The 14,935-nt window shown below is 42.7% G+C and overlaps 1 protein-coding gene across 1 annotated transcript in view; it reads right to left on the bottom strand.

Moving 5' to 3' along the window:
- Nucleotides 1–14,935, bottom strand: part of Dusp29 (dual specificity phosphatase 29) — a 37,943-nt gene that overhangs the window by 14,716 nt on the left and 8,292 nt on the right. The window contains exon 2 of the mRNA XM_076834490.1: nt 10,621–10,854. Coding sequence (XP_076690605.1) covers nt 10,621–10,820 — 200 coding nt within the window. The 5' untranslated portion in view covers nt 10,821–10,854. The remainder of the gene's footprint in view (nt 1–10,620; nt 10,855–14,935) is intronic.

Raw genomic sequence — 14,935 nt, forward strand, 5'->3', positions numbered from 1 at the left:
GGAACTGAACCCATGATGTCTCCAAAGTATACTTATGTGTACAGTTTCAAAAACTTTGGCATGGTGCTATATCATAAATGTCTTCCTTTGTCAACATATGTCCTTTTTTAATATTTATTTTTTAGATGTAGATGGACACAACACAATGACTTTATTTTTATGTGGTGCTGAGGATCAAACCCAGGTCCCGCCCATACTAGGAGGGCGATCTATCGCTGAGCCACAATCCCAGCCCCTAACATATGTCCTTTGATAGCGCTATGGTAGTCTCACATATATCTCCCAAACTTTATCTCACCCATCACTTTGCTGTATTTCTTTGGGAGCATCTGATTATGTTCTTACGGGTGATTTCTTGAAGTGGAATTGCTGGGTCCATGGTATGGACATTTTTTAAATATATTTTATACTTGTTACTAAGTGGCCCTCTAGAAAACTGGTTCAGATTTATATTTTAATTTTTTTTTCAAACTTAATAGGCAAAAAATAAAAATGTGTTAATGTTTCCTTTTTTTGGTACTGGAAATTGAGCTCAGGAGCATTCTACCACTAAGCTACATCCCTAACTCCTTTTATTTTTTATTTTGAGACAGGATCTCTTGAAGTTGCCCAGGCTGGCCTAGAACTCTGCAATCCTCCTGCCCCAGCTTCCCAAATTGTTGGGATTATAGGTGTGCACCATGTGCCAGCTAATATTTCATTTTTATCCACCTGTCTGAACTATAAGGTTGGACATTTGACACTCATGTGATGGACTCATGCAGTTCACTTTTGAAGAACATATCCCTGTTTTGACTCAGTTCTCTTTAGCTGTTCCTTCCTCCTACAAACCTCTGGCCTTTCTGTGGATTCTGACTTGAGATTGGAGGACTGAGGAAGTGGGCATCTTTCTCACATGGCCCAGTTTCTTCAGTCAGACACTTCCCTCCCTTCCTCCTTCTCTGGCCTGGCCCAGCCTCCTGCCAGCCCTCTGGAGTTGCCCTAGAAAACTTGCTTGACACCCCACCTTAGAGGAATGATGGAGAATAGCACTCCCTATGTGAAAGTTGCTTGGGCAGTGTTCTTGTAGTTTTGCTTGTTAAGGCCCTAAATTCCTCAGCCTCTGCAGACAAGACAATTTTCCCAGGTGTATGCCCTTACACAGAGAGGAGGAGGCACAAACTCTTCCTATATATGTTTGTGCAGACCTTATGCCAGCTACCTTCAGGTGGAAAGCAAGATGGTCCCATGTTTCAGAATTCTGCACTGGGCATTGAAGAAAGGCCACTCACGACTGGGCCAGTTCTCCCTATCCTGACTTCAGGAAGACCCATTGCTTTCCCACACTCCTCATGGATTCTGGTTTGCGGGTGGTCTGTGTCCTATAATCTGGCACCTTTTTATCTTGGGGCATGTCACACTGTGGTGGTCACATGTCATTTTATGGGTGTGACCTTGATGATGTCCTTCATCTCCAGTGGAGTCTTGATTGTGACTGCTCCTTGCAGGTGGACTTGAAAACAGTAGGCACCTTCTGAGCTTCTGATCTTGGTTAATTCACCTAATATGAAGGTGAAGTTCACTGGTCTTTTAGTTTCTTAGGGTATTGTCACTCATTGATGGTGAAGCTTGTAGCTGATGTGGCTGCTTAGGGTGACAGCTTAAACTCCTGCTTGAGCTAACACAGTGAAACCTTTGAGAGCCTCAGTTTGCCTTGCTTGCAGAATAGAACCAATTACACTGGCAGTACTTTCCTTATGAGTTTTTGGTGAAGTTGAATGATCCAATATTCAAGCTTCTTTGACATGTTAAAATAAAAATTCAGGGGAAAAAGGCAGTGGAAAAATGTACATCAAATATGTTTATCTCTGGGTAATAGGATTATAGGGAATTTTAATTTTCTTTTCGTCTGTGTTTTGTAGATTTTTAGTAATGAACATGTTATGTATTCATTTACTATTTAATGTGTACCATGATTTTATTGATGTTACTTCCTTAGTACTCAGGAGAGACTTGACTATTGCAAAGACATGGGGTAGCCTTGGGATATTAAACTCCTGTTAAAATTTCTTCCTGTCTGCCCCACTCCCCCAAACTCCAGTCCTCTAAGGATAGATGTGAAGGGAGCAGAGAAATTATCCACTGGGGGCCTGGTTTTTGAGCAATGATGTCACATTAATGATTTTCTTTGCTAACTGTGCAAGGAGTCTCTTTTTTAAAAAAATATTATTTTAGTTGTCAATGGACCTTTACTTAATTTATTTATATACCATGCTGAGATTGAACCCAGTGCCTCACACATGCTAGACAAGCATTCTTCCACTGAGCTAGAACCCCACCCTATGTGCAAGGAATCTTACTGTTCTTTGAGGCATTGACTAAGAAAGCTTCATTAAGCATGAGACCTAGCCAGGCCATGGTCTCATGCATCTCCAATCTGGCCATCTTGCATCTCCAACTGGACTGGTGTCCAGTTGCACTTGAGTCAGCTTCAGTAGTTGAAAGTTCCGAGTCTAGGTGTCCTGATTCCTTTAGGTGACATCCAGCATTTTAAATTATCAGCCATGGAGTGCTTTTGCCGCATCCTAAACTTGCCATGCCATACCTTGGAGGAGCAGGTCAAGTTTTAGTTCAGCTTGGTGCTGAGAGGCCAAGTGTTTTTGGGGGAAAGGGATCACAGGTACACCAAGGGCAAGTCCTCTCTCATCTGAGGACTCTTCTTTTTTTTTTTTTCCTGCAGATTGATCTGTCTCCACCTCCTTTTCTAGTTTCTCCAGCTGGAAACCCTGGAGATACCTCTGGCTTTTGAGGCTGTTGGCCTGGTTGGGAGCATAAAGTCAGAACCTGTAAGACAGAGCTGAGTGCTCCCAGGAAAGCAAGCTCAGCTGTAGGCAGCTGGCCATAGGCTGGGAAGGATCAGGCTCTGTGGGGAGGGCAGCTGGCTGTTAAGGATCCTAAAAACCAGACCTTGGAGGCAACTATAGCTTTAATAAAAAATGGGGAACTGCTTAGGACCTCTGCTATTCAAACAGCAGAACAGCTAAACAGCACCCTGGTGTTGGTTCACAGGGACGCCCACATTGTGGCAGGGGAGATTTCTCAATTATCCTGTTTCAGCCCAGCCTTATCATTGCAGGCTGCCCTGCCTAGGAATTTGCAATCACTTTGAGAGTAGCTAGGATATTTCCCCTCCTGCTGACTGTAGGGGGAAAAAAAAAAAGAAAAAGAAAAAGAAAAAAGATTTTGCTAAGCAAATGAAAGATCTGAACAAGATTAAAGTGAGAATATTTAAATTACAGAAACTTAGTGCTTTCAAGCATACTCAAGCATTTTTGAAGCACCCATTTAGGGACTGCTGATTGATAAGAGGCGAGATGAATTATTCTTATCTCTGAGTCCTTGGCTCTCTGGAGGGCAACACTTGGTTAACCTAATTTGAATCTAATTTGAATGACTTAAAAGTAATAAAACAAGTATGTGCTTGAACCTAATGAAGCCTAATTTATTTAATAGGACATTTCTTAAAGAATTTTATTTTAGAGCTGGAAGGGACCTTTGAAATCATCCTTTATTTAACAAATAAAGAAACCAAGTCCCAGAACAATAAAATGCTTTGCCAAAGGCCACACAAGGCTACTGACCACACACAATGGGGACTTGAACTCTTGAGTCCTGCGGGACAGCTTTTACAGAGCCCATGGTTCCCAGTGTGGCCAACTCAGATGCCTACCAAGTTATGGGATGAGTGGAGAGGGGCTGGACCATGAATGAGGAAGACTTTCCTCTGGGAATATCTGCCACGTGGCCTGTTGGTTAGATCCTACCCCCTCCACAGACCCAGTAGACCCTCCTGCCTGTGGCCTCTTCTCATCAGGCTGCAGTGATGGAACTGCCTCTCCCCTCCCCTGAGAGCCGGTGAGCAGTGGGGACTTGGAGTTTCCAGGCACTGTGTTGGGTGAATCCCCCTGGGAAAACCTGGGTTTGAGAGGAAGGCCCAGGAAAGGGTCCTTCCTTCCAGCACTTGGCCTTGCCTTCATGCTAGGATCTTATGGGAGAAATTTGACTCCGGTGTTTTGTGTCCCAAGGCTGCCCTTGAGGTAGAAGGACCTTTAGTGGTAAAGTCTAGCGTCTGCTCTTTACTTTTCCCACACACTGAGTCAAATTTCTAGAATCTGCCTCACCTGTAATCCCATCTAACATTTCATACTCAATGAGTGTTCCACGCAGTGCACTGAGCATCTGAAATGTGTTAACACATTGAATCACATTTTTTTTTGGTGGGGGATGCGGTGGGAGGGTATTGGGGATTGACCCAAAGGTGCTTTACCACTGAGGCACATCCCCAGCCCTTTTTATTTTTTATTTTGAGGTAGGGTCTTGCTAAATTGTTGAGGCTGGCTTTGAACTTGCAATTTTTCTACCTTGGTCTGGGATTACAGGCCTGTATACCAGGCCTGGCTTGAATCCATGTTTTATGGATGAAGCAATTGAAGCTCAGAGAGCTTGAGTAACCTGCCTAACACCACACAGAAATCACATTTGGGCTGGGCATAGTAGCGCATACCTGTAATCCAAGTGGTGTGGGAGGCTGAGGCAGGAAGATTGCACGTTTGAAGCCAGCTTCAGCAATGGTAAGGTGCTAAGCTACTCAGTGACACCCTCTCCCCAAATAAAATACAAAATAGGGCCTGGGATGTTGAGTCTGTTGAGTGCTCCTGAGTTCAATTTCCAGTACCAAAAAGAAAAAAAAAAAAGAAAAGAAGTCCATATTTGGCCTCAACTTGGTGGCTCTGGAGTAGACAGATGCCCAACCGTTTTTGCCTGTTTCCATAAAGAGGGCCAAATGCTCCATCTTGGGGGAGGTCTGGCTTCCTTTAGGTCCCAAAAGTCAATGGCCTAGGCCTCAGGAACAGATAGGTAGGGGTCCTGGCTGCTTCAGACATCCACCCTTATTCCTGGGTCTGAACTGCCTTTACTTCCGGAGCCTTGGCATTTGACTTTCTGAGATGCTTTAGGGGAAAAGAAAACCTCAAATGTAAATATCAAATTAAAACTGTGGCTTTGTGTGTGAGGAGCCAGCTTTGAGCTTTTTGTTGCTCTGGAACACAGGTGACCTCGCCTGCTCACCGCCCAGGTTATAACCCCGTGTGGTCGCATTGGCAGTGGAATTCATTGCACTTCCAATTAGCCTCTGGGAGTATTGTTAACCTTGTTAAGTGGCTGTCACAGGAGGGAGCCCTGAGCCGAGAAGGGGCCTGAAGCAGGCCATGCTGTCTTGGACTCTGTCCCCCAGCTGGTCATGTAGGTCCCACACACCTGACCATGGAGCCTGGACTGAGTGTCTGTGTTTGTCTTGGGGCTTGATTAGGCAGGACTGGATTGAATTGAAAGGGAAGTGACAGGAGCAGGGTTATAGTCAGCACATCTCCTGGTCTGGAACTCTCTTCAGCGAAAGAGTCAATTCAGCTTCCGTGGCCTCGTGAAGGAAGTGCTCTCCCTGCATTCAGCCTTCTACAAGCTACTCCTTACCTGCCTTTCTGGATTTCTTTTTCACTAGCAATAGTAGCAAAAACATTTGCATTGATGTGTTGCTTTATGAGTGACAAAATGCTTTCACATATCTTAGTTCTTTGAAGCTTCTCTGTAACTGAGATGAACTCAGACCCAGAAAGGTAAAAGGCCCTACCCAGAGCCACTACTGCTCTCCAGGTGACTGGGGTAGGTTGTTATCATTTAGAATATTGCTGTCCCTCCTAAGGGAGTTTATGCAGTTTATGCTTTCCTGTCCCCTTGATGTGAGATGTTGGCATGGACTTGCTTTGTCCAATGAACTATAGGCAAAAAATGGTCCATGTCACTCTTAAGTCAGGTTATGGTTTGCCATGTCTCTGTTTTCTCTCTTCTCCAAGGGAGAAAAATATCCCAACAATATGCCAGATAGGGTCTGCTCCTTCAGCGTAGGCCCTGAGTGTAGTCACAACGGACCCATTGTGGACTGTAACGTGTGAGAAATAAACCATTGTTGAGGAAGGCCACTGAGATGCCAGGGTGGCCTGTTGGATTAGCACAGCTAGTTGAAACTAACCACACAGTGGTAGAGTTTGGATAGATAACTAACCACACAGTGGTAGAGTCTATCTGGATATCCTACCCATCTTCCAAAACCAGGCTTAGAATTTATCTGCTGTGATCTTTCTTAGATTCATGATGATATCAAACACTTAATGGAACACTCACTATGTGCCGAGTACTACTCTAGCACTTATTTTAATGCATTCAATCTTCCCCCATGAGATAAGTCCCATAAGGTTGCCTTGTAAAGTGAAGAGGTAAAATAACTTGTCCAAGGTCACAAAACTGGTAATTGGCAGATCCAAGACTCAGATCCCATTTTTCTTCCACTTCACTTCCCTATTACATTTCTTTATGTGTCTTCTTTCCTCATCTATAAATAAAACTGTGTCTTTCTCATAATGGTGACTTTTTTTTGATCTGAGTGTTTTGAGCATAAATTCTGCCACTTACTAGTAGTATGACCTTGGGCTGATCACTTAAGCCCAGCGGAGTCTCAGTTTCCTCTTTTTATTTCCCACAGTTCCCAGCAAGTTGCTCAGTAAATGCTTACTGACTGAAAAGATGAACTCTCTGAGCCTTGGTTTTCCAATTTGTAAAATGGGAGTAATAATAGTATCTCCTTCATAGGGTGGTTGTGGCATTTAAATGATGCCCAGCACAGAGCATTACACATGGGTTAGAATTCAATACAATGTAGCTGTTATTATTGTTGTTGTTTCTATTATAAACTATAGGTAAGATACATATAATATATAAAATGTAGAGGGAAAAACATACTTCTGCAGAGGATCTGGTCACTGAGATGAGGTGAAGGGCAGGGAATAGCATGGTTGAAGACGCAGAGGTAGTATAAGTCTTAACACCTTATTCCTTAATTCCTCACCACCCCCCCCTTACCCTCCCTTGAAAATTTTTGTTTGGATCTAGTGAAATAATTCTACATATGGAAAAAATAGTTATGCATAGAGATGTCCACTGCAGCACTGTTTATGAAAGTGAGAACATGGAAATAAGCAATGTGTTCAACAGTAGGGAACCGGTTCAATGAACAATCTCCTGTCCATCTGGTACATTATATCTATTATAATTAAATGTATGAGGTGCATGCAATAAGGACGAATGCTTATGAATGAAGCCATGTGAAAAAGATAAAATGAATAATGGATACAGTTACAACTATATAAAAATGAATCACTCAACCAAAAACAATACTCTAAAAGTCTAAGAAGAAATATACTAAAGTATTAATAGGAGTAGCTTTGCAATATGGACTTGGGAGATTGAAAAATTTTCTTCCTTATAGTACCCATTGTTTTTATTACTAGAGCTAATCTTTAGGGAGTGCTCACCATATACTAGAGACTGCACTATTTTATATATATATTCTCACATAACCATGGAACCCTATGAGGAAGTTCTTTTACTACCCTTTTATAAGTAGGGAATTAATACTTTTCTGTTCATATAATGAACATATTTTACTTTTACAGTAAGAAAACAGATTTACTACATTTCTTTAATATTTCATCATTAAAGCTGAGAAATTTAGGTCCCTTTTCCTTTTCTTTTTGTCAATGTTATAATAGACATTATTGTGTATATTTCCTTATGTATTGGTACTGTTATTCTGTGAATTATATTTCATACACACACACACACACACACACATATATTCACACACATAAAGTGTGTGTGTATTTAGTTGTCAGTGGACCTTTATTGTATTGTATGTGGTGCTGAGAATCTAACCCAGTGCTTCACACATGCTAGGCAAACATGCTAAAACCCCAGCCCAATTACATTTCTTAAAGTGATATTTTTGGGTCAAAGTGAATGTTTACCTTTAAAAGAAACATTTTTTTTTTTACAAATTTTAGACTTACAGAAAATTTTCCAAAATAATAGAGTGAGCTGGGCATGATAATGCACACCTGTAATCCCAGGAACTTAGAACTCAAGAGACTGAGGCAGGAGGATTGCAAGTTTGAGGATAGTCTGAGCAATTTAATGAGACCATATCTCAAAATAAAATTTTAAAAAGGACTGGGCATGTAAATCTGTGGCAGAGTGCTTACCTGACATGCATGAGCCCCTGGGTTCAATCCCCAGTACCAAAGGAAAAAAAAAATAGTGCAGAGACTGTTTGACAATAAAAGGAATAAAATATTAATACATGCTACAAGGAACAACCTTGAAGAATATGCAAAGTGAAAGAAAGCCAATCACAAAAGGCCACACATTGAATGATTCCATTTATATGAAACTTCCAGGATGGGTTAACATATAAAAACAGAAAGTAGATTGGTGATTGCTGGGGGGCTGGGGCAAGGTAGGGAATGAGGAGTGACTGCTTACGGATTCCTGATTTCCTCTTGAGGTAATAAAAAAAATGTTCTGAAATTAGATAGTGACGATGGTTGCACAACTCTGATTATAATAAAACCACTGAATTGTACGCTTTAAAAGGATAAATTTTACGGTACATGAATTATATCCCAATAAAACTGAATTCAAAAGAGAAAACAGTACAGAGAGTCCATGTACCCCTCACCTACATTACCCTAATGTTCTCAACTGGGAAATGATTAGTATAATCATAGTGCCGTTATACTGTGGAGTATGAAAAGTGCAGAACAGTAAGTATAGTATGATTCCTTTAAAAAAAAATGTTTAAAAGATATGCAAGTCATTTATATGCATGTATATGTTTCCTAATATTTGCAGGAACACACATTGAATGTGTGTTAGAATGTGTGTAGAAGCATGCATGTGAACTTAATATTGGTCAGTGGTAGAATTAAGAGGGGAAGGGCTGGGGATGTGGCTCAAGCGGTAGCGCGCTCGCCTGGCGTGCGTGCGGCCCGGGTTCGATCCTCAGCACCACATACAAACAAAGATGTTGTGCCTGCCGATAACTAAAAAATAAATATTAAAATTCTCTCTTTCTCTCTCTCTCTCTCTCTACCTCTCTCTCTCTTTAAAAAAAAAAAAAAGAAGAGGGGAAAAAGATTATGCAGTTCTCTTTATAACCCCCTATTTTGTTTAATTTGGTATAAAAAGGCATGCAATTTTTATAATTTCTCACATTTCAAAATATTAATGCAAAAAAGAGGACAAGGAAGGGAGGCTGTCTGTTGGTCAGCTTTCTGTTGCTGTGACCAGACCACCCGACAAGAACACCTCAGAGAGGGAAAAGTTTATTTTGGCTCATGGTTTCCGAGGTCTCAGTCCAATGTTGTCTGACTCCATTGCTTTGGGACCAAGGAAGGCGGAATGCTGTGGCAGAGGAAGACCACTCAGCTCAAGATGGATGCAAAGCGTGGGATAGAAGGAGGAGCCAGGGGACAAGATAATCCCCAAGGGCATGCCCCCAGAGACCTGCGCTGTAGCTACACCTACCTACCTACAGTGACCACCCAGTACAGTAGTCCTTTGGAATGATTAATCCACCAAGTGGATTAATCCACCGAGTAGGTTACAGCTCTTGTAATCCAATTATTTCACTTCCTGCAATGACACAGGAGCTTTTGGGAGACACCTCATATCCACACCATAACACTACCCTTGGGTGATTCTCATGGCTAGCAATTTATCTCTAGATTTTAAGCAGGAAGAGTGCATTAATATCACACACAGGGGTCCTGCCCCATCTGCCCCAAAGTTTTGGATGATGGAGTGGGAGGGCTTGGAGTGGTAGTTATGACGAAGGTTTCTGGTTTGGAAAGAACTGCACTTGAACTGTAGCTCTCCACTATCATATTATGGGCATAACTCAACTGTTCAGTTTCCTTACCTTTAAAATGGGAGTAATTAGATAATCTTTTTTTGTCGGGTTGACATGAGGCTAAAATGAGATCATGCATGCAGCGTGCTTAGTAAAGTGCCCAGCATACAGGGTTTCCTAAATAATAGCCATTAGTAGTAGAAAGTAGTATTGACAGTAGGCATTTTTCAGAAAGGGGGATGGTGACAGGCTTACCATCCTTTCAGACACATAGGTTGGGTGTTCCTATGCTCTCAACCTGAGGATTGATTTCAGTCTTGTTGCTATTATACCCAGCTTAAAAAAACATGGCACTTGTACTTCCCAGCCTCCCTGGTAGCCAGGGGCAGGGGGAAGTCCTGGGTGGGACTTCTCCTTGGAAAACTGCCCTTTTGGTTTTCCTTTCCCTCCACTTTCTTTCTTTCTGGATTCTACAGTTGATGACCAGAGGCATATAAGCATCTGGGACCCTGCAGCAACCTTGAGGAGGGAAGCCAGGCCCTCAAGATGGCAGAACAGAAGAGCACATGAGCTTGTGTCCCTGCTGATCATGTAGTCACCATGCCAGCCCCAGCTTGCCTTCCCCTGGACTTATATGCAAGAGAGAAATAAACTTCTATCTTGCTTATGCCCCTTTTCTGCATTTTCTGTAAAATGAAGATGAACCCAGCCCTAACTAATAGAATTTTCAGAGAACAACTCTGAAGGCCAAGGTGCTTGCCTGGGAGGTGTGCGGTGACCTGGGGAGGAACTGCTGCCTTCTCCCGGGCAAGGGCAAAGTGAAGGAGAACCTGGGTACTTACTCGTCGCCAATGTAGAGCCTGGGCCAGACCTCGTTGACATGGGTGTACTGGGGGCTGCCCTTCCAGAAGAGCCGCTCCAGCTCGAAGGCTCCAGGGGTGCAGTAGTCCTCTGTCTCCCTCTCCTCCTCCGCCTTCAGGGACAGCTTCTTGGCAGATGGGTAGACATTCTTGAGGCTTGTCTTCGCTTCTCCAGATGTCATTTTGAAGTGAAAGGATTTTCTTTCCTTTCTGCAGCTGGTCATGAGAGAGAGTCAGGATGGGGATTAGCAGGGAACGCTAAGGTCAGGAACAGGCATTACAGAAAGAGGTGGGAAGAAGCTGACCTTAAAACATGGCTGAAGAGTCCCTGGCTTGCTCCCTCCTACTTGATTATCCCAGGCCACACAGGTGAGCAAGGCCAGCCATGATGGCAGTTAAACAACACTCCTCAACATTCCAATGTTTCCAGAGAGTACTGGGGGCTGAGGTTAATTTGCTGCTGACCCAGAATAGGCTTTGGGCTCACAAAATCCTCCCAGACAGCCAGTCCCTTTCCACCATGCTTCTAGACTTTACTCCCTCTTTGGTGCCTACTTTTTCTGTCATCTGATTGGAATCTGCTAGTTTGAGCCATTTTTATCTCAAATAGGAAAGTTCAGAAGCCCCTGGTGTTGCAGGACTGTAGCATGCTTGATAGCTGCAGGGAGCACTTGGCCAGCAGAAAGGGCACATGGCCAAGCCCAGAGCAGGTCTGTCCAGGTTCTGCACAGCCAAGGGCAGAAGCAGGGCTTCAGAAGCCTTGGGGTGGGAGGCAAGCTGCTACAGGACGGATAGCCAGCTTGTTAGGACAGTTGGGGTCATGTTCACAGCTCACACCAGGAGGCTGGCCATTGCTGCATTAGTATATCACGGAGTCAAAAGAGATATGCTAGGAGCTGTTCTGTCTGCAGATTGAAACATGTCTGGAGAGCTTGTCAGGCTCTGCTAGTGGAATGCAGAAGAAGAGTTTCCATTGTCCCTGAGGAAATGAATTCACAGTGGAATAGGGCAGTGTGTGTTCTATGAGCCAAGTTAATGGCACATGTATGGCCAGACAGCCAGGGAAGGGAAGTTGTACTCATGCTGTGAGACTAGAGAGAAGGAGAAAAGGGTGAAATGACTGAGGAGTATAGAGATAGGCCTGTGACAGTGAGGGAATGTTATTTATTTGACAAATACAATCAGTTGTCCATATCCTCATGTTCCAAATTCATGATTCAACCAACAGCATTGAAAATATTCAGAAAAGAAAAATTGATCTGGTGCAGTGGTGCACACCTGTAATCCCATTGACTCAGGAGACTGAGGCAGGAGGACTGCAAGTTCAAGGCCAGCCTGGGAAATTTAAGAGAGGCCCTAAGCAACTTAGTAAAACACTGTCTCAAAATGAAAATTGAAAAGGCTGGGGATGAGGCTGAGTGGTAAAGTACCCTTGGGTTCAATCCCTAGTACAGGGGCTGGGGATGTGGCTCAAGGGGTAGCGTGCTCGCCTGGCATGCATGCGGCCCAGGTTCGATCCCAGCACCACGTACAAAGATGTTGTGTCCGCCGAGAACTAAAAAATAAATATTAAAAAAATTCTCTCTCTCTCTCTCTCTCTCCCTCTCTCTCTCCCTCTCCCTCTCTCACTCTCTCTTTAAAAAAAAAATCCCTAGTACAAAAAAGGAAAAGGAAAATTGCATCTGTTCTGAACATGTACAGACTTTTTTTTTACTTTATTCCCTAAACAATAACAACTATTCATGAAGTATACAGAAGAATGTGCATAGGTTAAATGCAAATACTACACTATTTTATATAAGGGATTTGAGTATTGTGTACCCCCAGATTTTGCTGTTCTCAAGAGGTCATGAGGGAGGACTGTCCTTAAACTTATTTTGTCCCAGACACTATTCCAAGTTCTTGCAGTTATAAATTCATTCAATCTGAATAACTGTTATAAGGAAAGCACTATTATTGTCCTCATTTTACAGATGAGGAAAATTATAAATTGAGGGTGTTTGTAGCACATGGCCTTACTCTGTTAGAGGGAAAGTAATGGAGAATATAATGTGAGGAAGGTCAGGCAGGGATTTGAAGAATGTAAAAAAAAAAAAGGGGCTAGTGATTCCATAGACCAGTAGGATCAAAGACCACTCAGTAAAATTTGCAAAGGCTTCCATTTATTCAGGAACAGGACAATCTGAACATGAGTAATAAAATTAACTCCTGGGCTGGGGCTAAAGCTCAGCGGCAGAGTGCTTGCCTAGCATGTGTGAGGCACTGAGTTCGATCCTCAGCACCACATAAAAAATAAAATAAAATAAAATAAAATAAAATAAAAGGCATTCTGCCCATCTACAACTACAAAAAAATAAAAATAAAAAACCTCCAGCAGCCAGGCACATGCCTAGAATCCCAGCAACTCAGGAGGCTGAGGCAGGAGGATCACAAGTTTGAGGCCAGCCTGGACAATTTAGGGAGACCCTGTCTTGAAATTAAAAATAAAAATGGCTGGAGATATTGCTCAGTGAAAAGCGTCCTTGAGTTTAATGCCCAACACCAAACTAACAACAACTCCAGCAGACAGAAACACATGAAACACTTAAATGGTAAAGATACTTAAAACTATTATTTGCTGTTGGAAGGTGCTGGAAATTAGCTCATTATTTTGAGATGAATAAATGAAGGAAAACAACCTAACATTTATTCTTCCTTTCTAATAAAAACTGTACTGAGCAGATATAGGAACTTTTTTCTCTTTGAAAAGGTGTTCCAGATAATAAAGAAGAAAGGAAGCACTATTTTTACAATTTCCAATAAACTACTGGGCCAGGCTCTGAACATTGACTGCTAATAATATAAGAATAAGAAGAAACAACAGACATTATTTGCTTTTCTTTTTTTTTTTTTTTTTTTTTTTTTTTTTGGTACCAGGGATTGAACTCATGGGTGCTTAACCACTGAACCACATCCCCAGACTATTTTTGTATTTTATGTAGAGACAAGAGTCTTGCTGAGTTGCTTAGGGCCTCAATGAGTTGCTGAGGCTGGCTTTGAACTCACAATTGATCCTCCTGCCTCAGCCTCAGGATTACAGGCATATGCCACTGCGCCCAGCCATAATGTGCTTTCTGATATAAGAACACACTGGTGAATCATAGCAAAGTCTTCAGGGTCTAGTTCTGATGGGACATTTGCCAGAGATTCAGAGGACCACAGGGCCTTATCTTTTAGGAATACATACTTAAATGTTCACAGATGAAATGATACATTAAAAACAATATAGTTGAAAATGCAGTCACATCATACTGGAGGGTGGGGTCTTGATGGAGGTGTGTGAGGCAGGATTGGCTGTGGGTGGTGACAGTTGAGCTTGGATGGTGATTTCAAGGGTGGTACTATTTTTATGTGGGTTGGAAGGATATGTAATAAAAATTTTAAAAGAGGCACTGGCCATGAGGTGGCACATCCCTATAGTACCAGCTACCTAGGAAGCTGAGAAAGAAGGATTGCTTAAGCCCAGGAGTTCAGAGACCTCATCTCTTAAGAAAAAGAATGGGTGCGGGGAGGAAAGGGATGAAACCACTGCTTTCAGGTTTGATTCTCTCAAGTCCATAGTTGATGCCTTTAAGGATCGTGAGCTAACTGTGTGTGTCTGTGGGGATCTTGGAAGCCAAGATTTGTGAGTGCCTCCTGCAACACACTGATTCCTGGGATGGGGTGGTGAGGGCAACGTGGAGCAGAGGAGAACCTCTCAGTGTGATGTAAAGACCACCCCTGTTGGGGTCATCTGCATGGCCTAAAAACAGACTCCTGGGCTGTACACTGGGGCCTCAAAGTCTGTATTTTAACAAACTCCCAGGAGAGTCTGACAGTCACTCAAGGTTGATAATAATTGAGATGTGACTCAAGAGTCAAGGAGCTGCCAGGCATGGTGGCACACACCTGTAATCCCAGCTACTCGGGGGTTGGAGGCAGGAAGATCCAAAGTTCGAGGGCAGCCTGGACAAATTAATAAGACCCCTTCTGGGAAAAAAAAAGAGCTAGGGGTGGAACTCTGTGGTAGTGCACTCCTGGGTTCAATCCCTAATACTGAAATATGTATGTATAATATACATATATTTATATATATACACACACACGTACATACATATATGCACAGAGAAAGCAAATGTGCATGCGTGTGTGTGTGTGTGTGTAGGAACACTCGAGAAGGATAGTTAAGAGTGCTCAGTCTAAATGCTTTCCATTCTTCTCATTGAGGTAGTTCTGGCTTTCCCAAATTCAGGTGCAGGCCCTAAAGAAGAAAGGCTGG

This window comes from Callospermophilus lateralis, chromosome 15, assembly GCF_048772815.1.
Source record: "Callospermophilus lateralis isolate mCalLat2 chromosome 15, mCalLat2.hap1, whole genome shotgun sequence".
Taxonomy (NCBI): Eukaryota; Metazoa; Chordata; class Mammalia; order Rodentia; family Sciuridae; genus Callospermophilus; species Callospermophilus lateralis.